General features: G+C 32.2%; 3 protein-coding genes across 3 annotated transcripts in view; 1 reads left to right on the top strand and 2 right to left on the bottom strand.

Annotated features, from left to right (window-relative positions):
• Positions 1–534: 534 nt before the first annotated feature.
• On the top strand, positions 535–7677 carry LOC132759987 (uncharacterized). Its single transcript, XM_060751867.1, has 12 exons — positions 535–715; positions 1277–1398; positions 1710–1871; positions 2113–2328; positions 2512–2641; positions 2944–3132; positions 3467–3590; positions 3825–3944; positions 5231–5310; positions 5750–5930; positions 6274–6374; positions 6679–7677. Exons 2-12 carry the CDS (start codon positions 1278–1280, stop codon positions 6854–6856), a joined length of 1602 nt encoding a protein of 533 aa, XP_060607850.1. The 5' UTR covers positions 535–715; position 1277; the 3' UTR covers positions 6857–7677.
• A 1939-nt stretch (positions 7678–9616) lies between these two features.
• Positions 9617–11816, bottom strand: LOC132759985 (guanine nucleotide exchange factor MSS4-like). The gene is made up of 2 exons (XM_060751862.1): positions 11632–11816; positions 9617–10198 (listed from the first exon to the last, which is right to left on the bottom strand). The coding sequence occupies exons 1-2, from the start codon at positions 11764–11766 to the stop codon at positions 9956–9958; spliced, it is 378 nt and encodes a 125-aa protein (XP_060607845.1). The 5' UTR covers positions 11767–11816; the 3' UTR covers positions 9617–9955.
• A 2293-nt stretch (positions 11817–14109) lies between these two features.
• Positions 14110–23953, bottom strand: part of LOC132759983 (breast cancer anti-estrogen resistance protein 1-like) — a 61068-nt gene continuing 51224 nt past the window's right edge. The window contains 3 exon segments of the mRNA XM_060751861.1: positions 14110–16329; positions 16332–18422; positions 18424–18834. Coding sequence (XP_060607844.1) covers positions 15847–16329; positions 16332–18422; positions 18424–18834 — 2985 coding nt within the window. The 3' untranslated portion in view covers positions 14110–15846.

Raw genomic sequence — 23953 nt, 5'->3', positions numbered from 1 at the left:
TTTGTGCAAACTATTTAATGAAGTTTTGGTCAACTAACCCTGGGAAGACAAACAATAATTTTTATTATTAAATTATTTGTCTTCCTAGATTGACCCTTAATTTATGCTTACCTAAATTTATCCTAAAATGAACTTGTTACAACTCAATTTGTATGGAACTGGCCTGCTCCTATCTTACTTAATGAAGTATTATGGTTTATAATAGGTTCCTATGAGATGTACATGGCTAGGCCCGAATATTCAAACTGGCACTATATTAAATTAGGCTAATCACTTTTGGTTATATACGTTTAATATCTTTATCAGCGTTCTTGTTAACAAATCAGTCAAGGGTTGCACAATTGGACGTTAATGAAAGGGAGAGCACTGTGTGGTATGAGGTTTTAGTGACCTAAAAGCTCAAAATACCCAATGACAAATAAACTAAATATAGAAAGTTTACCTAAAAATAGGCATTACTTCATAGACTGGTTTAATGTTATTTCGATGTATATGTCAGCTTAAAATCAATGTAGCAGTATACCATTCTGTGTAAAAGTGGGCGTTTTTTCCAATATTGACAAGTCTGTTCTTGTATACATAAATATTAAGATTCTATTTATATGTAGATTATGCCCTATAGTCAGAAGACAGATATAAAAGTGGAGGAAACAAGTTAACAGACCATAATTAAATAAGATATAAACAGACTGATATAAACAACTAGTAACATAATGTAAGTTTTATATTTTCCTATAATGCAACTGAAATTTCACTAAAATGTATTAACATTACCTCAAGGTTTGAGATTAAAAATACAGGTAGATTTGATCAAGGCATATACATTTCATACAGTGTGCAAATATGTGTATCTATGAAGGTCAAACATCAGCTCATTTAATATAAATATCAGGCCAAATTACTTTATATTTCATGATAAACAATGATTTAAGATAAAAAAGAAGTTATAATGATTTGAAAAAATGATTGCATTGCAGATTCTGTAACAGATTTTTTTGTTGTAATTCATTAAAATGTGAATGAAAAATGCCAATCAAAGAGCTATTGTGTTCAAATCTGATTAAATCATCTCTTTAATAATGCCACACTTTACATGCAAACATTAATTAAAAGATCTTAACTTTTAAAGCCTGCTAGATTATGTTCGAGCCAATTGCATTAATAGCAGAACCTAAGTAATACCAGCAAAATAAATAAATCAATATGTGTCAATATGTAATTCAAGGTAACATTAGATAATCATACAACTATAAATGAATGATCTCAATCATTTCAGAATGTCTGAGAAACAGAAGTGTAAATATTGGGAGAAATGTTTCCGCAAGGAAAAGAAGCACTTAGAAGCTTTCCTACACCCAAGTGATGAGAAGAAAGCGGCCCAAAACAAGAAAACAGATGGTACTATTTTATAATGCTTACAAACATTGAAACTCTTTTACTTATAGAGAGACATTATTTGCTTAACTTTAATGTGTGTAGTGTCAAATTATTTAATGTGTTCTTAGTGGAAGCATCATATTATTGTTAAAGATAAAACTAGGAAAATAATTTGCTATCCAAATTTATTCAAAATCATGCCATGATACATGTATGGTATCATTGGTATGGTATGGTATGGTATGGTATTGGTATTGGTATGGTATGGTATGGTATGGTGGTAATGGTATGGTATGGTATGAAACTGATTTAATGCATTTTGTAAATTTAAGATGACAGTGTAAAACCATCTATGAGAAAAGAGAAAACACTATCACTAACAGATGCAGATGAGGAAGTTAAACCTAAGGCTCCGTTGAGAAAAAGAAAGACTCATGAGATGAGTGTGTATGATGATGAGGCCGAAAAATCACCAGAACCTCCAACTAAAAAAGGTAGAGTGTATTATTATTGTTCTTCATTGTTATAAATGATTTACAACATATTACTATCGGTATAGTTCTAAACCAGTCTGCACATCTGTTCAGTCTGACTAAAAGTTTGTACTGAATTACCGATTAAAATTAGTAAATAACCAACAATGTATGATTTCTGAATTTAAAGCAGGACAACCTGTAAACAATAAATTTAGCAAGGTTAAGATTAAAATTATATACGGTATATATGATATTACAGCTAAGAAAGAGGAAGCCATGGATACAGACGACACTCCTGCTCCAGTTAAGAAGGAAAAATCTTCAGAACCGGCAGTAAGACGAGTTAAATGCCAATACTGGAATAAATGTTACAGGAAGGACAAGGGTCATAAAAAACTTTATATTCATCCAGGAGATCCAGATGAAAAACAAGCTGCTAAGGGAAAAGCACCTGCTAAAGGTGGAAAAGCAAATGGTAAGTACATAGACCTGGCATTTTCATAAACATATTCAAACCTTACTTTTATAATGCAATCATAACACTTCAATAACAGAGGCTTTTAACTGTTAAAATTTACAAATTTTGCTGTATTTCAGTATATTTTGCTGAATGTGTAATGATAATATTTATATTTATGTATATATTTCTTTTTTGCAGCATCAGAAGGTGTTGCAGGTAGAACAAGGACTTGGGCGCGTCCAAAACCTTTGAACCGAATGGACAGTGTGGATTCTGTGGCAGTTGGTGGATTCATCCTTAAACGTACAGGAAGCAATTATGAATGCACGTAAGTAACTTTTTGTATCAATATTTTAACATGTACATTGTATAAATTAATGATGAATGAAATTATGCCATGTAGATGTAATATTAAATACTATTAATGCATTAATTAGGAATAATTAGATTTTCAACAAAGAGAAAATTTAAAACATGGCATGAAATCTTGATAAAAAGCAGGGTTTCTTTTGGATGTATGTCAATTCCAAATGTTAGAATGTATATTATTTCCATTATTTCAACTTCCAAATGAAGGAATAATCACTATTGTCAGTAACAAAAACGTAAATTATATTTATAATTTCTTAGGTGTTCAAGTTTTACTGGCATAGAAAACATTGGAAAACCAAGCAACATGAAAACTTGCTCTCATTTAAAGAACTATCTTGGGGATGAGTTTGAGAGAGCAAGATGTGATTTACCAGAAAAAGGAAAGAAGCCAAAAATACCTCAACATATTCAAGTGAGTGTACTGTTGGCTCACAAGTACAAGGAGGGGTAAGTCTTTACTTATAAAAATCCACACTTCTCAAACCAAAATAGTTATAAACAACACTTAACTCATTCAAATTACAGAACTAATTAAAAAGTTTAAACTTATTAATAAATATTTAGTTTTTGCTCTGTTATGGGTTCCTATACAAGACGACTGCATTCAAGTCATTAAAATTAACTTAGATATGTAACTCTAACTTTATACCATTTTAAGTTGATCAGTAAACAAATAGTGACACCATTGAGTGCCTACCTAACAGAAGAATAGTAAATTTTCATCAGAAAAAGCAACCTATATAAATCATAAATCACAATATTTTTTTATTTTAAATCACAGAGATACAAATCCATTAAATTGGTGGATGAGTGAGAAACTTGACGGTGTACGCGCTTACTGGAATGGAAGATGTTTTTACTCCAGACTCGGCAACGCCTTTTATGCACCATCATGGTTCACAAAGGTATATACCAAATTTTAACCCTACTTGTCATGTTCATTCTTAAGTGACAACCTTAAGCACTAAATCTTACTGTTTTGTGTAAAATACAATGTATCATTAAATAAATTTTAATAGTTTACTATTTATCACAATTTGCCACAAAATAAAAGTATTAGTTAAGAATGAAATATCTAAAATTTCAATTTAGTACCAGTTAGATACAAATTTCGATTTAACTGTGTTATCTTTTTTTAGGATTTACCAAAAGACATGCATTTAGATGGGGAACTATTTGGTGGAAGAAAAAAGTTCCAATCAACAGTCAGTATTGTTAAAACACCTGAACACCAACACTGGAACAAAATTGTTTATCATGTAAGTAAATCTCCTACTACAAAAGAGATACTATTTTATATAATACTTGGATGTATAATTCAGGCACATATTTTTCATTTAAATCTGTAGCCTTAATTGTGAAAAAAGTGAAGAAAGAACTTATATCAAATTTAATCATGTTTTCACCCTTAAAACATGTGACATTGCCATGATCCATACAGTCTAACCAGACTTTATACTATTTGCTGTCAAATTTAGATATTTTAAATCCCTTCATCCGAGATTGAAAGATTTCTAGTTCGAATGACATTTCACAATTCCAGTAGCATGAAGGTTTAAAACAAGAGCGATCAGTGATCACATGTGTCGCCTCATAATGGCCAATTTCATGTTGGGACAAGTTTTGTGACAGACGGACAGACAGACAGACAGTGCACAACTAGACTTGGTACTGATCATTCCTGTAAAGTTTGGATAAAATTGCACCAGTAGTTTATGAGGAGTAGTTCGGACACAAGCTTTTGTGTATCTGGCAACATACAGAAAAAAACACCTTTTTATCAAAGGGCCCTAACTCTGCCAAAAATCATTCAACCGGAAAACCCGTGCAATATGTGCAACAACTTGAGCTACAGATCAATCCTGTAAAGTTTCATTGAAATTGCATTAGTGGTATAATAGAAGTAGTCCGGACAATTTTTAAAAATAAAATTTATTAAAGGGCCATAACTCTGACAGAAATCATTGAACCGGAAAATGCTGACAATATGCACAACTAGACTTGGTACTGATCATTCCTGTAAAGTTTGGATAAAATTGCACCAGTAGTTTATGAGGAGTAGACCGGACAAGCTTTTGTGTATCTGGCAACACACAGAAAAAAACACCTTTTTATCAAAGGGCCCTAACTCTGCCAAAAATCATTCAACGGGAAAACCCGTGCAATATGCGCAAGGACTTGAGCTACAGATCAATCCTGTAAAGTTTTATTGAAATTGCATAAGTGGTGTAAGAGAAGTAGTCCGGACAAACTTTAAAAATAAAAATTATTAAAGGGCCATAACTCTGACAAAAATCATTGAACCGGAAAATGCTGACAATATGCACAACTAGACTTGGTACTGATCATTCCTGTAAAGTTTGGATGAAATTGCACCAGTAGCTTATGAGGAGTAGTCCGGATAAGTTTTGTGACGGACGGACAGACAAACAGACGGACAGACAGACGACGGAGAAGTGATCCCTATATGTCGCCACTACAGTCGACACAATGAACAAATCAAAGGGTTGTTCTTAATTACAGTTTTATTTTTATGCTTATTCAGGTGTTTGATGCTCCACATTTAGAGAAGGAACCTTTTGAAAAAAGAATGAAAGCAATAGAAGACTATTTTGGTTCTGTCAAGTAAGTAAACTTGTACTTCCTTTAAATATAATGCTTTTATATCTTCCGGTATGGTTCCAGTAATATGTTTTATTACAATAGGAATATTAAAAGTTGTTACTGAAGTTTGTATTGCCCATGATGTTGAATTATTAGTGATAAAGTAACTCTCATTTTAATGGGTAATTGAAAGACTATGCATCAATTTTTAAATTTTGGCATACAATTGGGTAGAATCATTTAATTTTACCACTTATTTCCGAAAAAACAACATGTGTACAATATCAAGTGTACAATAAATTTTCTAAAAGTATTTGATAATCTTAAGTGGATGAAAAATACTAAAAAGAAAAAAAATGTTCGTAGTTTCTTGTAGGCCAAAATAGTTGGTGATCAAAGTTTTATAAAATTTCTGTTTTCATTATCACATTTTTCTAAACTGACTGTATATATTTTACAGAAGTGACTATGCTAAGGTAGTGAAGCACGAAAAATGCCAGGGTAATAATCATATAGAAAAGGAACTAAAGAGAATCATTGCTCTGGGAGGAGAGGGGCTTATGATACGTCAACCAGGCTCAAAATACGAGAGAACTCGCTCTAAAACACTCCTCAAAGTAAAGAAATTCCATGATGCAGAGGTAATGAATGTACTTTTTAACTGAACTAAAGTTAATAATATGGTTAAAGTTCTGACTATGGCCTGCAAGAATTACTTGACTGTAAATTGAATATTTAACAGAAATTTACTAGAATATGAGAAAGATGTTTGTTACACAGGGTTTTTACTTTTTAGTATTAAATCAATCCTACTATGTTAAAACAACAGAAGTGAGCCACAAGTTATTTTCTGTCAAAGTTCTTTTGAGTGTAACTATAATAAATCTAAATTTTGAAATGTTTGAAACTTTGATTTAATTCAGTGTCTTGCTGTATTACCTGACCATACTGAAATGTCATGTTCTTTATTGTGTATTTTAACAGGCTGTTGTTATAGGATATGAACCAAGTAAAAGTAATCCAGGTCTCACAGGTGCATTATGGGTAAAAATGGCCAATGGAAAGAAATTCAAAGTTGGATCAGGGTAAGTGTCTTTAAAACTTTAAAATTTTGATTTAAAATATTCACAGTAATTCATTGAACCGAAATACTTTTATCCAAACTAATGAACATGAAGAAACTGCATCATTACATACCATATTGAGGTTGCTCTTCTATCATATTATCATGAAAAAAATTTAAACTGCACTTATTTTTAAAATCACGAAAAATATCAGATTAAAGTTTAATATCAAAATGTATCAAATAATGTCAAATTCTATGCTGTCCTACATGGAAATCATTTAGCTGTTCCATATAATCAAAATGATTGACACCTTATATTACAGGTTAACAAACAAGGATAGAAGAAGTCCACCTAAGAAAGGGACTATCATTACATACAAGTTTCAGGAATACTCAAACTCAGGAACACCCAGATTTCCATCATACGTTGGTATCCGTATAGACATGACCGAGCCAAAAGATGCCGAGGGCGTGGTCACGGAGGGTAAAGATGACGAGTAAACATGTGATTGTCACTTGATATGATCTCAACCAATGAAATAAAAGGCAGCTGATGATTAACTATGTTTTGTATTATGCTGTAAGGAAAGTTTTCTCATACTGTCACGTTTGTCTGTCGGTATGGATGATTTGTTACTAACTGAAATGTTAAGTGATTGTTGTCAAACGTAATCACTTTGTTTTTTCAGGTATTAAGCCATAACACATGTTTAAAAGTTGACAGGCAAACTAGTGAAAAATATTTTTAGCTTATGTTAAGCATAGGTGACTTGATAGATGCAACTTGTACAAGCAAAAATATCAGTTGTTTTTGATTGACAGGATGTGTGTTATACATGTAGTTTTAGACTATAGTTGTTTGTTTGTGATCAGTGTATGAACTTGTTAGATTATATCAGTGATTCATTCAAGTGTTTTGAATCAAGATTAGGTGATTTAATTTACTGTGATATGAGTATATAGCCTTATAGGTTTATTGATAGCATATTATGACTTTGTTTTCAAATTATTAAAGACTATATTAAGTGTCATAGCAACCAAATTTTGATATACCTAAATTTGAGATTTGTTTACATGAATTATTATGAAGTATTTTATGTTAAGAACTTACCTTTAAGGTATCTTTGTTGCATATTTATTTATTTTCATCTACTTTTTTAATGTTGACCTTTTTAGCATCTATTTGTGATTAATATTTTATTTATCTATTTTATTTATCCACTTTATAAAACATTTTTTAACTCTTATTTATCTTATTCTGCTTATCTGTGATAAAATCATAACAAATAAAATCATTACAAAAAGTATTTTATGAGTGCCATGTATTTTTGTATTCACTCATTCTGTGTGTACATTTATATTATATTTACATTCTAACAGCACAAGCCTTACTGGCTAACAATTAAATTTGTCTAAATTGTTTAAATTTGAAAATAAAAACTTGCTACTATATCTTTATTATAAGTCGCCAAAATATATTTCTACTTAACATCAAAAGTGCAATATTCACTACTGTATTTACTCATGATTTTATTCAAACATTTATTTATGATTTTTTTTCTAATTTAACATTTATTTATGATTTCTGTTGACAGTTTTATATGCCCATATATTTCACATACATTTAACACATTTATATACATTTAACACATTTTGTATCAGGACAAAATGTTTCTTTTTAATACATATCATTATGTATGTTATTCAATGTTTTATACTAAAAGTACATTCCAGTGTGCATTAAAATAATTAGATGAATAAAAAAGAAAAACCAACATTTTCTCATTTTGCTTCCCTATATTTCAACAGACATGCACAGATCTAATTAAGTGAGGTGGCTGGTATAGTGAGGTGGCTGGTGTTGAGAGACATTGAGGAGTTTTGGCCAGAATCTAGTTATAGAAATTTGTTTTTAATCAAACTGGATGATAGTGCATGTGGTGGCTGAAGTTTGCACTAAAAGCACTGACTGTTTAGGTCCTTAAAATAACATTTCACACTCTTCTTCCTTATAAATGATACCTGTAATAAAAGAGTGTTCAGGCGGTGAAATATAAATATCTGGGCATTGTTGTTTCTGGGGAAAGAAGTCAAGGTAAACAAGAGGACATCGTGGCTCTATATAGCTCACTGAGAGGTAGTGTCATTTTATAAAAATTCTATATAAAAGTCCACTAGGCATTACTAGGTATTACTAAAATTCATGCCAAGTATTTAAGCTATTTAACTGTAGTTTTGGAGCAAAAGATTTTTTATGAAATATTTACTATGCAAGTCAATGTTAATTACATGACCCAAATGCCAGTCATTTTAGATCCCAGGGATAGGACTTTTTAACTTTTGTATGTTCTTTTACTTCATTTGTTCGTATTTATGAGAAGTAAATTTCATGTCATGGAAAAAGGCTGAAAATGAAGGGAAACTGAAATAGCATGATACCTCACCTTTAATATGTAAGCCCTGGGCATTGAAATTACTGTGGAGAAAATTTTTAACAGCTTCATTTTTTAGCTCCTGTAATCAGACTGGAATCATTTATAAACTTAGGTAGAGGATATTCATGGAATATTCCTGTGAAATTTACCATATGGTTTCGGAGAAATTGTTTAAAGAAATTGTGAATAATGACACATGAAGAACATCGGTAAGCTAATAACGGATGACATACATCATGGGATAACAAAATCACCATCTCTGAACACTTATTTCTCCAGTGAGTTAAAAAGTAAATCCTAGGACCGGCCATTTTTGATCCCATGGACATAAATTACACAATTTTTGTAGAGGTCTGATATGCAATGCCACATCATATCTAAACTATAGGACACATAGTTTCAGAGTAGATTTGAATGTTGTTTTCTTATATATAAATCTATATAATTAAATAAGGTGACACTCGGGACAGCCAATAATGACAGTTTTTGTAGAGGACCACAAGGTGATGTTACATGCCAAAAAGATTTTATTGTATTCTGTCTATTTGACCTACTAACATGTATGCACCAGAGAGGAAGTCTGGAACCATTCATAACTCCTGTAAAGATTCACCATTAAAGGAACAGTCCTGTGAAGTTTGTTAAAAAAATCTAAATCTAATAAATAATTAAGTAGATGTTCTTCAAGTAAATTATGGATAAGTACCCATGACAGACTAAGCCCAACAGACAACAAACATCATGCTGTCACAAAAGTTTACCCCTGAACATCATGCTCATAAGCTTAAAAAACATACTTTTTATGCAGGAAAAATGAAATAAGAAATTTTTCTCACTTAATATTATTTTATTACATGTTTTCAAAATAGGATATGTAATGACTTAGTCACTTATTTTGAAAAAAAAAGAAGAAGAAAATGAATTGTTAAAAATTATGAAAATCATTTTAATCCCACACAATTCTCAAATATGAAAATGTTATCATACTAAGCTTTTACATGCATAAGCCAAAAACAATTTCATATTATATTGCACATTTTGAAAAAAAATAAAATTAAAATATTAGAAGCTTGATAACTCATTATAACAATATTGGTCCCATATCAAAACAACTGACTTTTAAATTATGATAAGCAAACATTTTTCCTAATCAAAGATGTCCAATTCACCCATCATACTTTATCCTATTATGAGCTATATAAAATGCTTTTTTATCACTAGTATCATGGAATCCTACTGGTCCTATTTCACAATCTGCACATATTAGGTATTTTATCCCATCAACTGTGTTTGAGAAGCCAACATTTTCAAATGTGAACATGTCATCTACGACCCAGAAGTCTTCAACAGTCTCACCATCCTCCGGACTTGAAGTCTCTGTTTTTTTCTTCATATTCGGCAAGTAGAACTAAAACAAAAAATATATGATATGGTCAGTAAAACTGCAAAACTTTCAATTTATGTGTTTAGAAAAAATTTTTAATTGAATAACCTGAAAATTATTTTATATTTATTTTTACAAAGAAGAGAAACAGTTCAAAATGGTATGTATTTAAGAATAAGGAAAACAAAAATTATACAGCAACGCACTGGAAAGTAGTAAAATGGTGAAGAAACACAGAGTAAACAAAGGTGTTTTTTTGTTGTTGTTGGGTTTTATGTTACACCAACACAGTATAGGTATTATTCAGGCATGAACCTGAGTAGAACCACCGACATTCTGTTAGCTAGCTGGATAGCTTCCTCACATGAAAGAATCCAAGTCAGGGCCTTTTTACCTTCTATAACAGGGGCCGGTATAGGGCTGCTTCCCCAAAGAAAATTTCTTTAAAATCATGCAGTTTTCCCCAAAAATTGAATTTACATCAAGTTTTTTCTTCCCCTTTTGCAAATATACTGTGTAATTTTTCCCCAAAATTAAGGGCTGGGCTGCTTCCCCAAACTGTGAAAAAAGGCCCTGCAAGTCCTTGTCAGAATTCAGACACACAGATGTGAGGGGCAAGTGGTTTGAAGTCAACAACCTTAACTACTTGGCCAAGGACGCCCGCGGCGCCTAACAAAGGTGGTTTGAAATGTAAGCATGAATTTAACAAAAAAAATATAAACGAACTATCAACATGGAAACAATTTTAGCATATAAAGTCACGGTTACCTTGAACTTTGACCCATCAAGTACAACCCCAAAAGCACAATAGGTGTCATCTACAGCCCAAGACAAATGCAACTATGAGCTCACCTTATTCAAATTAACTTTTAAAAAATCTGCAGAATGCAAGAATTGGCAAAAGAAGTGATCGCCTGTAGTGAATTAAATGTAAACAAGCAACTAAAGATTAGCGCTGTGTTTCCTTTTTGGCCGATCATCGTTTTGAAAGGGTTCTTACTGTCCTTAGTGTCCAGCTTATTTTGTCATCCAAAGAAAACACTGTATTTCTTAAAAATTCTGTGTATTAATTTTCATTGAAGAAGCAGTCGTTACTATATAGAATTCCATTCATAGTCGCATTTTATTTTTCATAGTACTTCATGGACCCACTTAGTGAAGTAAATAAGTGAAAAATTGTGATACCAAATAAAACTTTACACATTTAAAGTATGTTAGTAATACCAAATAAAACTTTACACATTTAAAGTATGTTAGTGTTCATCTGTGCTGCAACACAAGACCACTTTTACTGTATCGATGGTAACTACTTATCCGTCAAATTATTTTCCAGCATTTATTCTGAAACAAAATAATTTTTACAAGGTCTGGTGACATGATAGGCGGCCTATAGCTACATGCTGTGAGTCATGTCATGAAAGGGTCAGACTCCTGTTTCAGTAATTAATTTAACTCACCTCTCTTTTAATGTACTTGGCTTTAGTTGGAAGTAAAATTACTGAGGAACATCTTTCACATAGTATTTTGTCTTTATTACTTTGATCTTCGTCAACAGGGACCTCAGGACCTAAATTTTTAGTTTCTTCACTCATTTTAATCTGGTGTCGATAAACGCTTGCAGGTCGGTGTCAGGGTAAATTTCAACGTGGTAAAAAGTGATTCAAGGAAAGTAACCCCTGTAGGGAGTTTGTCTATGTCGTCGCAACGGTTGCTTCCCTTGATCGGCCAAATAAGAGGGAGGTGTGAACTTGTTGATCTTTATTCTTGTTTTTTTTTTTTTATTAAAAAGTTGTTTCCCTTTATCCATATTTATATCTTTAAGATCTAGCAATAGCTTAAAAAGGAATTTATTTTTTAAATATAGCTCTGTGATTATAAACACAACTATTTCTGATTTTAAATGACATTTACCATACTGTACTGTTGACAACCTTGTTACTATGCAATTATATAGCATTGGTGACGCGATAGCTCAGTTGGTTAGACCACTGACTGTCACTCCTGAGGTCCCGGGTTTGATCTTGAGTAACACCCAGACATTTTCAGTGTTTCCAATCTACCTAGAGGTGTACTGGTAAAAAATCCAGGTTATCCTCGATGTATCAGTGCTATACACTGGGCATGTAAGAGAACAATAAAAGCTAGAACTGGTTCCTGGATTCCCTTGTATCTCAGTCAACATATACAGTGAATACCTGCTTAGTGTAATCGTAAAAAAAAACATGATCTGAAGCAGTATGACATGTCTTTAAGTCCCCAGGGTTTGACATTAACGAAGATAGATAGAAGAGCTTTGTGAAAAATTGAAATTTAAATAGGATTCAATGAAATTACATGTTTATTTTGTTATTGAAAATCATTTTAGTTGATCAATATTTTCAAGAAGTCTAGAAAGACACATTTATAGGCATGTCAATGCATACATTACAACTTGTTTACATTTCTGCATTTTAATTCATGCAATATTGGCCCAGACAGTTTCAAGGATATTTATAAAAAGCCATATTGAATTTCATCATGAAAGACTACTGCTATGCCACAGTAATATCGACTTAAATTGCCCCAATTAAAAATCTAGTCCAAGTTCCATAATAACATGTAAGTTTACTTTTAGCATTTTGTTATTAATACAATTGAATACAATATACATAGATATAACATCTTTAAATGCGCCGCGTCATGACAAAACCAACATAATGGGTTTGCGACCAGCATGGATCCAGACCAGCGTGCGCATCCGCGCAGTCTGATCAGGATCCATGCTGTTCGCTTACCAACCCTATTACAAGTAGAGAAACTGATAGCGAACATCATGGATCCTGATCAGACTGCGTGGATGCGCAGGCTGGTCTGGATCCATGCTGGTTGCAAACCCATAATGTTGGTTTTGTCATGATGCAGCTCAAATGCATTATTGTAAGTTCTAACTTTATATCTTCTCACATGACTAACCAACAATGGTATAAGAATGAGTGGTCAAGATAGCTTAAAACTCTTCTAGTAGTGCTGACCAGCAGGTATTGTTTTGTTCAGTTGCGTTTCAATACACACTAACATCGAAGTGGTTATAAGGTTATAAGGAAAACCTCAGATGTCCCTGAATGCATTATTTCATCAAAGTAGAACCCCCAATCATCCTCCAGCTAGCAGGTTTGTTTCTTCACATGAAATAATTTGTAGTCCCCAAACAGGATTCAAACTCATTGCATTGGAAGACATTGTTAGGTGAAGACTAGGCTGACCAGGGAAGCCATCCTCCTCCTCTTGGATCAGCTCGCTTCAATCTCAGTTTACATTTTCAGGATACCAATAAAAAGACAAACTGTTTTGTTTTCAAAAATATTTATATTTTTAGACATTTCTCTAATGCAGTGTAAACATTCTTTGCTCCATGATGCAACAATAAGAAAGCAATACATTTGTCATTAAATAAAGATAACATTTACAGAATTGTACAAAGAATCAGAATTATTCTAATTTAGTTGCAAGGGGAAGCAACTGCAGCAGTCATACATGTGATTAAGCCAACTTTGAAAAGAGTTATCTTTCCTGTCATCTTGGCACAGCAATGTAACAACTTTTTCTTTAACAATAATTTCAATTTAAAATTCTGACATTTATATAAGAAAGAATACCATCTAATAACATATTCCATGGTTCCCTCATAACACAAAATTTTTGTCTTCAATTTATTATCTTTATTCAACAGTAATTGAAACAATTTAAGCAATGCATGCATGATCAATAATTTCATTGTCTTGTCCGAGTTTAAAATTAACTGAGAAAAGGGATTAAACTCTTGCAAAAATAATCAGAAGGATTGCAGCCCCTTGTTCCCATAAAATGATCACAGATTTCATTTAAATATTACACTCACTTTAACAATACTGCGCCAAACAAGACTGATAGTCAGGTACAGATAATAGTAATTTGACAGTTGCAATAAATTTTGTATAAATAATAGAAATAAATGGTTTTATTGAAAAAAAGTTTCTTTATAGTTTCATCCAAACAATCTTTAAAACAACAAAAAAGCCCCCAAACAACAAACATGGCAGGTGTACATCTTTTAAATAAAATTGTTATCTCAGTAAATGAGTCAAAATTTGATCAATGTGATACTTTTAGCTATATATATTCAAGTATAATCTAATCATTATATTTTTTTTTTGGCCAAAAAAAAAGAGAAAAGTTTGGTAAAAAATATTGACAGATGGCTTAAATATAGACAGTAACTGAACACAGAAAAAGAAAGAAAAGATGAAAAAGTATTAATGGTACCAGATAAGTTCAGTGAACAACCATTTTGAATGTACAAAAAAATTGTTGCATATGTCTAAAAAGATGTATGTAACCTTTTAAAGGTCATGTCAAAATGTGAAATGAAAATATATGAGATAAACCACTGTAGTGACATTTAAGGCAAGTAACAAAAAAAGAGTATAGTGTGGTATGATAATAAACAATATAAACTATTGTCCTTTCACTCTAACATTTATGCCTCATTTTTACAAGTTACCATAGGATACATGCATTTTTTTTCTGAAAAAAAAAAACAAACTTTTCAATGACTATGAAAATCCTTCTTTAATATTATGTTCTTCAAATTTTATTATTAAACTTACACAAGCCATCAACAACCTTTTGTTGTTTATGTAATATCAAAGAAATAGTTATTTGTCACAATTTCATTTGACTTTGCAAGCAATAAGGTCTAAATTTAAACAAAATGTTACCTTAACATATTTATTTTTTTCAGGTTTATACTTATATCAAGAAACAGCATAAATAAGATATATATATTATATTGTAGGAAATTGGATAATATAGAGGCATGTTTACACACACAAATATCCCTTATATGACCTTTATATAAAACAAAATAATTAATTTAAAAAGTGGAAAATGAAAAAAAAATGTAGAATTTCATTCTAATTCACTTTGTATAATGACAATAGTTCATTGCTTGACAGAAAACATAGAAAGCTCTATTACATTTAATGTTATCCACTTCTTTGTTCTATGATGGAGAAAAAAAAATCCTATAAAATCATCTCTTGTTTTCTGGTTAGCTTCACCAACAGAGTGACACAAAGAAAAAAAAACAACAAAACAATGGCAGGACTCTTACTGTGAAATATTTATTAGAACAAAAATAAGAGAAAATTCTTTTGCAACATATATTAATCAATATTAATTGAAAGTAATTTTTTTACATGATTGTTTTCAATGATTATTTTGCTTATTTAATTGCATGAAGAATATTTGTTACGATAATAAGAAGTTTGTTAAAATAATAAAGAAATTGGCATTTTTACCTAGTTACATTATATAACACCTGAAGCCTTTCATATGAAGAGAACATTCAAAATTACAGATTTATGACTTCCCAACAATCTGATTCTATATGTACATGAAACTAATATGACAAGTTTTATATACATCGTAAATAACATAACTGACATGTTTACAACACATGGCACAATAAAAAATAAATCTTTGGATCACAGCGATATTTTATGTTACAAGAAATATGTAATTAAATACAATGCACAAAGTTTAACTTTACATTATTTAATGGCTGTGCAAAACAAAAATCATTAATCAAATTAATGAATAACTAACAGTTTTTTTTAAATATGAAGATGAAAAATACACAATATAGCACTACTCTACAGTTTTGAAGCCTGTGCAACAAGCATTTTTAAGTTCCGCGCTGAATGCGAGACATCAACAACTTTGTCAACCATTTCCTGAACCGCTGGTACGGACGGGTACTGCAATGCTGCAGTCTTCGTTGCTGTTACAGTTGATTTCAAATTGTCACATAAAATATTTGCACACTGAATAATTTTACTACGCACAACATCATGTTTCATGTTTCTATGTAAACTATCACCAATATATACAAGTTTGTGTGCTGAAACGACCACAAATTTACTGTGAGAAATGAACACTTTAGGGGCTTCATTGTTCTCAATACATGCAAAGAAAGCATCTATAGAGTTCGTTAGAAGCGTTGAATGAGTGTCAAGCTGCTCCGCATAGAACGCTAACACCTGTTTATCCTCAAAATCAAGAGGCTGAAGTTTTTTAGGTTCATTATCACGCTCGGGTACATCTGTTACTTCAGGCTGACTCTCGTTTACAACTCTCTATTTTCTTCTGCTTCCTTTTCAGAACTTTTCAAAGTACCTGTGCTACTTTCAACACTATTTTCACTGTCAGTTTTTCTCTTTAGAGTTCCAGTGTCATGCTCCGATTCAGTGTCATTTTGAACATTTTCAAAGTTTTCAACGTCTTTGAGGGTCATATCCCTCTTCAGAGTACCTCCAGATTCATCAGAGTATATATTTACTCCATCAATTTCATCCAATGTTTTTTCCATTTCCTTCTCATAAGAATCATTCACTTTTTCAATAGGTCCTTTCATATTATCATTGAAGTCAGCTGTTGATTTATTAACAGAATGAGATTTCTCATTGTTATCTGCTTTATCTTCTTCTAATTCAACATAATCATATTCTTGAATCAGATCTTCTGCTTTGTAAGAACTTCTGTCACTTTCAGAGTATCGGTCAACAGATAATCTTTTCACCTGAATTTCACCTGACCAATTTTTAAACTCTCCTGAATTTCTTTTGCTTGAAAAATCCCCAGAAAGTCTTTTCATATCTGGTCCACTGAACCCAAACTCCTGCGACTTTTTATCAGTTGGTGTTGGAGGTAATGGTCTTTCAGTCGGGGGAGGTGCAGGAAGTGGTCGAGCCTGCACAGGGGTCCCGATATTCAGCTTAGCAGGTAATGCTGGTTTACGATTTATTGGTGGTTTCCCTACTGGAGTAGATGGCATGGAATGGTCCGAGTTTCTTGAGCTTCTATTAAAGTCTTTGGCACGTTTAAAAAGCAAAGAAGAATTGCCTTGTATAAATGAGGCAAGCTTACGTACATCATGAGTAAGATCTTTATTTAAGGCAGCAATTATTCCTAAATCATCCTTTTTTGGTGATTCACCAGCATTTAACTTTGAAACTCGCCAATCAACATCATCTAGATGTTTAATTGATACTCTCATTTGCTGAAGTGCTTGCTGAAGTGGAATCAGATACTTGCTTAGCTTGTTAATTAACTTACGATCTGACAGCTTTGCAGAGTTTGCTAAAGTACCTTGTCCAAACTCTACAAACTCACCAAGTTTTTCCTCAACACTTATACATGCTGTTTTTATATCGTACAATTTCAGTTCTAAATTTTCTTTCTTTCTCCATGAACTATGCACAAAAGTACTAAACTTATTCACTGACTTCTGAACATCTTGTTGCAGCTTTATTACTAAATCATTTGCAGCATCCAATTCTAGAGGCAATTCATCATAGATTGGTATATCTGAGCCTCGAGAATCCGTACTACATGTGGACAAACGATTATTTCCCTCATTACTATCAGAAGAATCAGATTTAGATGAAATTACCGAGTCTCTTGTAACTTGTGGAGGAATATCATAAACACCAAGGGGTTCTTTTGGTCTGGTTACAGCCAAAGATGAAAATTCTTTTGCCATATTTTTTACAGGGGCATTATTTCTGGGTGAATCATAAAGATCATCAACAGCGTGTTCTTGTCGTTGAAATTTTGGTTTATCAACTGAATTATAAGAAGTCTGAGCATCAGGTTCATCATAATCATTCACATCATCGTCAATGTCCTGAGCTAACCTGCTTTTCGTTGGACTCAGAAACATATCATCTTTGCTGACATTTTCAACCCTACGACTTTGGGGTGTATCATAATCATCCAACAGAGATCCAATCGAATTTGATTTGTGTCTTTTTGTTTTGGCTGCAATTGGTGGCTTTCCAATCACAGGATGTGGACTTTGTTTAGGGACGTCATAGTCTTCAAGGTCAGATTGAGAAAGGTCAGACTTTAATGAACTCTTTTGTTCCATGCTTAAAGCAAATGGTGACTTTTTAGGAACGTCATAATCGTCGAGAAAGTCTCCTGGACTAGTTGGTTCAGATCTTGGAATTTTCAAGTTTCTAAACTGATTTTCTCTTTCATTATTAATTGCCGCTAATTTTGGTACATCGTAATCATCAACCATTGAAGGTGGTGATTTCAATTTTGGAGGCGAGTCATACATGTCAAGTCCAGAATCCTTTGAGGAACGTATAGGATACAATGCGGCCTTTGCTTCTCTGGCTTCTCGTTCTCGTTGTGAGGGTGGAACATCGTACATATCCATAGGAAGAAATGTCCATACTAGATCGTGCAGAATCACACATGCTAGGTGGATTTGATTTGCTGTTTGACAACCCACTAGATAAACTCATTGACTCATCAGAAAATTTCGATGATAGACTAGTTCTTACTGATCCTGATGGCATATCATATGGGTCTAGATGAGATGGGGGTGTATCATACATACTCAAGTCTTGAGATCTATTGAAACTCCGCCCCTGTGGCGGTGTATCATAAAATGACTGTTCAAAACTAGAAGCAGACGCATTCAGAAGATCTTCTCTTGAAGAATGGTTACTACCAGTATGGTTATACATGTTTACGCCTTGGTAGCGTGTAGGGGGAACATCATAGTCAGGTTGACTTCCGGCTGGTTGCTCATATAAAAACAGATCTCCATGACGATTTGGTGTCACCACCTAAAAATATAGAAACAAATGTTTTAAAATAACTTACAAACTAAAATTTGACCAACAAATTAGAAAAAAAAATTATTCCACACTATTTGAATTTAATTCTTTATTTGACCTGCTGACCATGAAGGTTCCTAATTTTATAATAAAACATGTACTACTAAACATTTGAGACAGATTAAAAAGAGAATTAAAATGTATTAAATTGAATGTTACTTAAAAAACAGATTTCATAAAAGTAAATGATTTAAAATATCCAAAATATCCAATCTTAATATTTTTTCGAGTCGCCATTTTAAGATAGTTTTACACATAACATAACGAACGGCACAAACAAACAAGACACATACAAGAAATACTTAAATAAGGAGGACCCAGACATGCAAAATTTGACCATCATCCGCCAGAGGTTATAAATACCACTTTGAAAGTCTTAACATCAAAAGCTAAAATAAAACTCAATGTGACTCGCCTGTCACATAGCTAGCCAAAATAACAACAACCCCAAGATGTTAATTCAGTTTACATGAAAGGAAATGTAATTTTCACCTTTTTTTTAAGTTTCATGTTCTTATCACAATGATATCATTGTAAGATGTAAGTAAATCAGTAAGAAATATACACATATTCTATACCAATGACTCATTAAGAAAGTTTATGATGTCTTTGTCTAGTAGTTTCCTTCAACGCATGGTCATACAAATAATTGCTTTCTAAAAAACCAATTATGGTGACAAAAACATCTTTATTTCTTCACTTCCACATTTTTATGTCAATAAAGAAAAACAGTTTTAGCAAAAACATGAGATAATTTTTTCAACAATACCTTTTTTATGACGAAAATCCACTATCAAATATTAAAACTGAATTATAAATATATCCTCTCTTGAAAAACACATGCAATTGCCATCAATATTTTGCACCAACATGCTCTCTGAGCTGTATGACTAAATGTTAGACGCAGTCTGTGGTTTTCAAAGCTTTACGATATTTTTCCCCTCTGTCACCCAATTAAAGTTAAGCTAATTTCCATTTCAACAAACGTCCAGTTGACAGGGGAAAATTGAACCCACATTATTATAATTAAGCCAAATGACTCAATCTTTCTGACAGTCTGCCAATCAAGTAAAAACTGTCTTCTTAAAACTGTTCTCTGAAACGTTTAACGGTTTAAATTCAGTCGTACAACAATACCAAATATCAGATGCAATTATTATTTTTCAAAGATTAAAGTTACAACAGTTATTTTATAAACCCTTTTTATAGTATTGAGTTTAAACAAATAATAAAAGATATTGCATTCTAAATTAAAATGCATCATGTCTTATATAAGTCACTCTAAGGGTATCCCAAGTTGAATCGTTTTCAAAAAAATAATAAAATTGAGAAAGTCAAAGGAAGAGAGAGCACTGCCAGCTGATCATCAAATCAATACAAAATAAAGTTTCAATTGTAATGCATTTTAAATAATGGGGTAGCATTGAAGTTAGTGTATGACTCATCATCACATGATGATCTGTTATAGTAGGAGGTTATGCATCGACTCCCTTTTATGATAGGGGTACTGGGGGGGGGGGGGGGGGAGGAAAAGTGGTGGGAGGGGAGATATTTCTCAGTTACAGTTGGCGATATATTATTTTCAGAGCAGTAAATGCCAAACTTCATGCTGGGTGCTGGGTGTTTTTGCACTGGGAATAAAAAATGTGGGATAGAACGGAAATTCAGAAATCTCTGTAAAGGGGTTTTGAGAAATGATAAATAGCTATATTTGGACCAAGGGAGTATCTGAATACAGCAGACGGGCAAACTTGACTTGAAATGTTGCTGCACACTAGTAATTTTCACTGTGATATACTGTAACCTCTGCTACCAGGGGTGTGAACCAACAGATGTCCTCAAAAGAACAAACAATAGATGTTTCTAATGTGAGATCTGTAAAATCATGTGCAAAGGAAACAAACATATTAAATGCGCATTTAATTTCAACATATCACAGCCATATTAAAACCATTCAAAGACATTATGTGAAACATTTATCTTGTCAACTTAAAATATAGATTGATACAAGATACAATAAAATCATTCAAAGAGTAGGAGTGACAATCTTTATATTACATTTTATGCACTTCATATGGTTAAAAGTGCGCTATTGAAAATATATGCGTAATATTAAAGCTGATAATAATTTGTTGATTTACCAATACAAACCAAGGTCAAAGTATTTCTCAAGTTGCAAGATTAGATTTGCAATAAATACTAATATACATTCACATGTCTTTTGTTGAGACCTGTTTCTATCAATTATCACAAAACAGTTAAACACTGATGTGACTATAATTATTATAATGACATTGACAATTGGTCAGTTTCATTCAATCTGTACTGGTCAGTTTGAAAAAAATCCAAAATCTCAACACATGTTGGTCAGCTGCCATATGTTGTCACAGTTATAAATCATCATTTTCGCTAAAAAGATGTGAAATAAATGAATAAAAACTGGCAGAAAGTTTGCACAGAATAATACCCTGATATTCTGAATTAAAGTCCAATTATCAGCAATAATTGTCACTTTGTGAGACCAGTCTGGGATATCTAAAGATCATATTTGTAGCTTGACCATCTACTTATGAAGCTTTTATACTATTTATTACTAAAATTACAGCAATTTTGTTTCATTTCACATGATTCAAATGTCAGCAGGAATACAAATGAGCATTTAAAGGTTACTTTAGATGATAAAATCAGAAAATCTGATATGTTTAAATGGTTTGAACACAGATTATAGTCAAATGCAAAAATACAATTATTTTGTATAGTAACAATGAGACAGAAATTAATCTTTAAATGGCTGACTTCAAGGTAACTTTCTCAAGTTTAACTGTTTAACAGGCTTGACTTTTGAAGTGGACTTTGTCCAGTGCTACAGTTTGTTTTGTTCATAAAAGGAATTTAAATGTAAAGTATCAAAAATGGAGTTGAGACCTGTACAGAGTGTAGTTGTCAGACAGCACTATAAAGTTTGTCTTTTAAGATTGATTCTAGTAAGTTGTATCTTTATTCATAATGTTATTATATTGTCATAGGATTAGAAAATGTGCAGCCTGATCCGGGACGCCAACCCGAGACCCTAGGAACACCGTACCGCGGCTCTACAGACGTCAAGCTATCAGGCCGCTAACACATCCTATCCCCTAAATAGTGAACAGTTCTGAACTGTGACAATATTATCCAATTATATACACAAACATGCAATAATCAAATGATCAAAACTTGAGATATATGACATTTATGTGAAAATTTATTGGAGTATTAAAATATTGCAACATCATCATGATCATATAAGAAGGTTCCAGTAACCCTGCGCTGGGCTTATAATCAACAAAACTTTAGTGCATTTCATTTACTGTATAATAAACCCTTTCATTTTTCTCACTAATAGTAAAACTACTTCTTTTTATGATTTCTATCCCTTTCTCTTTTACTTAAGTTTTCACATTTGTCTACATATAGAACATAACAGGAGTAACTAATATGCCTACTATCAGACTTGTCTACAAAGACCACTTTAACTGAAATTTATGATCTTAATGAAGATCTTGCCTATAAAGACCACTTTTACTGAAATATATGGTCTTAATGAAGATCTTGTCTACAAAGACCACTTTTACTGAAATCTATGGTCTTAATGAAGATCTTGCCTATAAAGACAACTTTTACTGAAATCTATGGTCTTAATGAAGACCTTGCCTATTAAGACCACTTTTACTGAAATCTATCAATGAAGAAATTGCTTATTAAGACTACTTTTACTGAAATCTATGGTCTTATTGAAGATCTTGCCTATTAAGACCACTGCTGAAATCTATGGTCTTAATGAAGATCTTGCCTAAATGATGATGATATCTCATGATAGATGATCATATAATCATTATTTTAACCTGGAGAGAGATAAACACTGTATAAAGTTGGAGGTCTTTAGATTGAGTGGTCTTTATTATAGGTGGTGTTTTGTAATTATCTTGATATCAAATTTTCACTTGTTTAAATGATGGTTGAAGAAATAGTGCTGAAGGTGTAGGAATGGTACTAACCTATAATCAGTCCTATAAATCTGCAGTAACACAGATTTCTATTCTCGGAACATTCCAAAAATAACTTACTGACTGACATTTTACTTTGGTTTTTTGCGGGATGATTTTCACTGATAAAAGTGTAATGCCTTCAGCTAGTCTGCACGTTTTTTGTTTGTGCAAAAAAGCCAACCTCAAAATGAAAAACACAGGCATGTGAATAAACCTCACAAAACACATTTTTGAGATAAACGTGTTAAAACTATCAAGTCTGTCTTAACTAAAAATAGTTTTATTATTGATAAGTACAGTTAAACCTTTGAACAGTTTAGACGATCACTTAAGTATTCAATTTATGCACTTTTAGGAAATATTTTCATATCCCTAGTTTGAGGACAGTCATGTTACTGACTTGCAATTGTCATAATGAAAATGGCAGTTGTGGTGCTCCAGACTGATCATAACGCTATTTGTAATTTCATTTTCACCTAGAATTCTCACATTTTGACTTTGCTGAACACAATTTGTTAAAATATTTCAAAGAAAAGCATAAAGTTTAGTAACAGGTGTTAAAATTATATGATATTACATAATGTATAACTGTTTTGGTATGAAACCATCCCTAGTTATTTTGACATTTCATCATCAATGAGGATTCTATGGATTGAATCACAATATAATTTGTTATACAACAAAAGCAACACAAGCAACTTAAAAAGGGGCATAACTCCAACAATATTGAGTTCAGAATTATGCCCCTTGAGCAACACCTGCACCTTGTCATGATAAGCAAGTATGCCAAGTTTCATGTTGGTAACTTTTAAAATGTTTGAAATAATGGGCAACATGGAAGTTTTGAATGAGGCTCACTCAGCAGCTGCAATCATAACAGTTTCAAAAACATATGAGCTAATAAAATAGGGAGTGTATGTAATGTAAGTGATCTACCACAAAATATCAAGCCACAAATTTTAGTAATATATCACTATTGACAAGACTAATGAAGCATGAGCTCACCAAAAATCACTGACGTCTGTTTTTATTAGTTAAAGTGT

Source organism: Ruditapes philippinarum, unplaced genomic scaffold, assembly GCF_026571515.1.
Source record: "Ruditapes philippinarum isolate M1 unplaced genomic scaffold, ASM2657151v2 ctg339_1_1_1_1, whole genome shotgun sequence".
Lineage (NCBI taxonomy): Eukaryota > Metazoa > Mollusca > Bivalvia > Venerida > Veneridae > Ruditapes > Ruditapes philippinarum.
This window is presented reverse-complemented; position numbering and strand designations above follow the sequence as displayed.

Excerpts from the sequence above, each read along its gene's own strand:
- LOC132759987 (XM_060751867.1), top strand. The coding sequence starts at position 1,278 with ATGTCTGAGAAACAGAAGTGTAAATATTGGGAGAAATGTTTCCGCAAG. Across the intron at positions 1,872-2,112 it reads AGAACCTCCAACTAAAAAAG|CTAAGAAAGAGGAAGCCATG; the intron begins GTAGAGTGTATT and ends ATGATATTACAG. Across the intron at positions 5,311-5,749 it reads GACTATTTTGGTTCTGTCAA|AAGTGACTATGCTAAGGTAG; the intron begins GTAAGTAAACTT and ends TATATTTTACAG.
- LOC132759985 (XM_060751862.1), bottom strand. The coding sequence starts at position 11,766 with ATGAGTGAAGAAACTAAAAATTTAGGTCCTGAGGTCCCTGTTGACGAA. Across the intron at positions 10,199-11,631 it reads CCAAGTACATTAAAAGAGAG|TTCTACTTGCCGAATATGAA; the intron begins GTGAGTTAAATT and ends TTTTTGTTTTAG.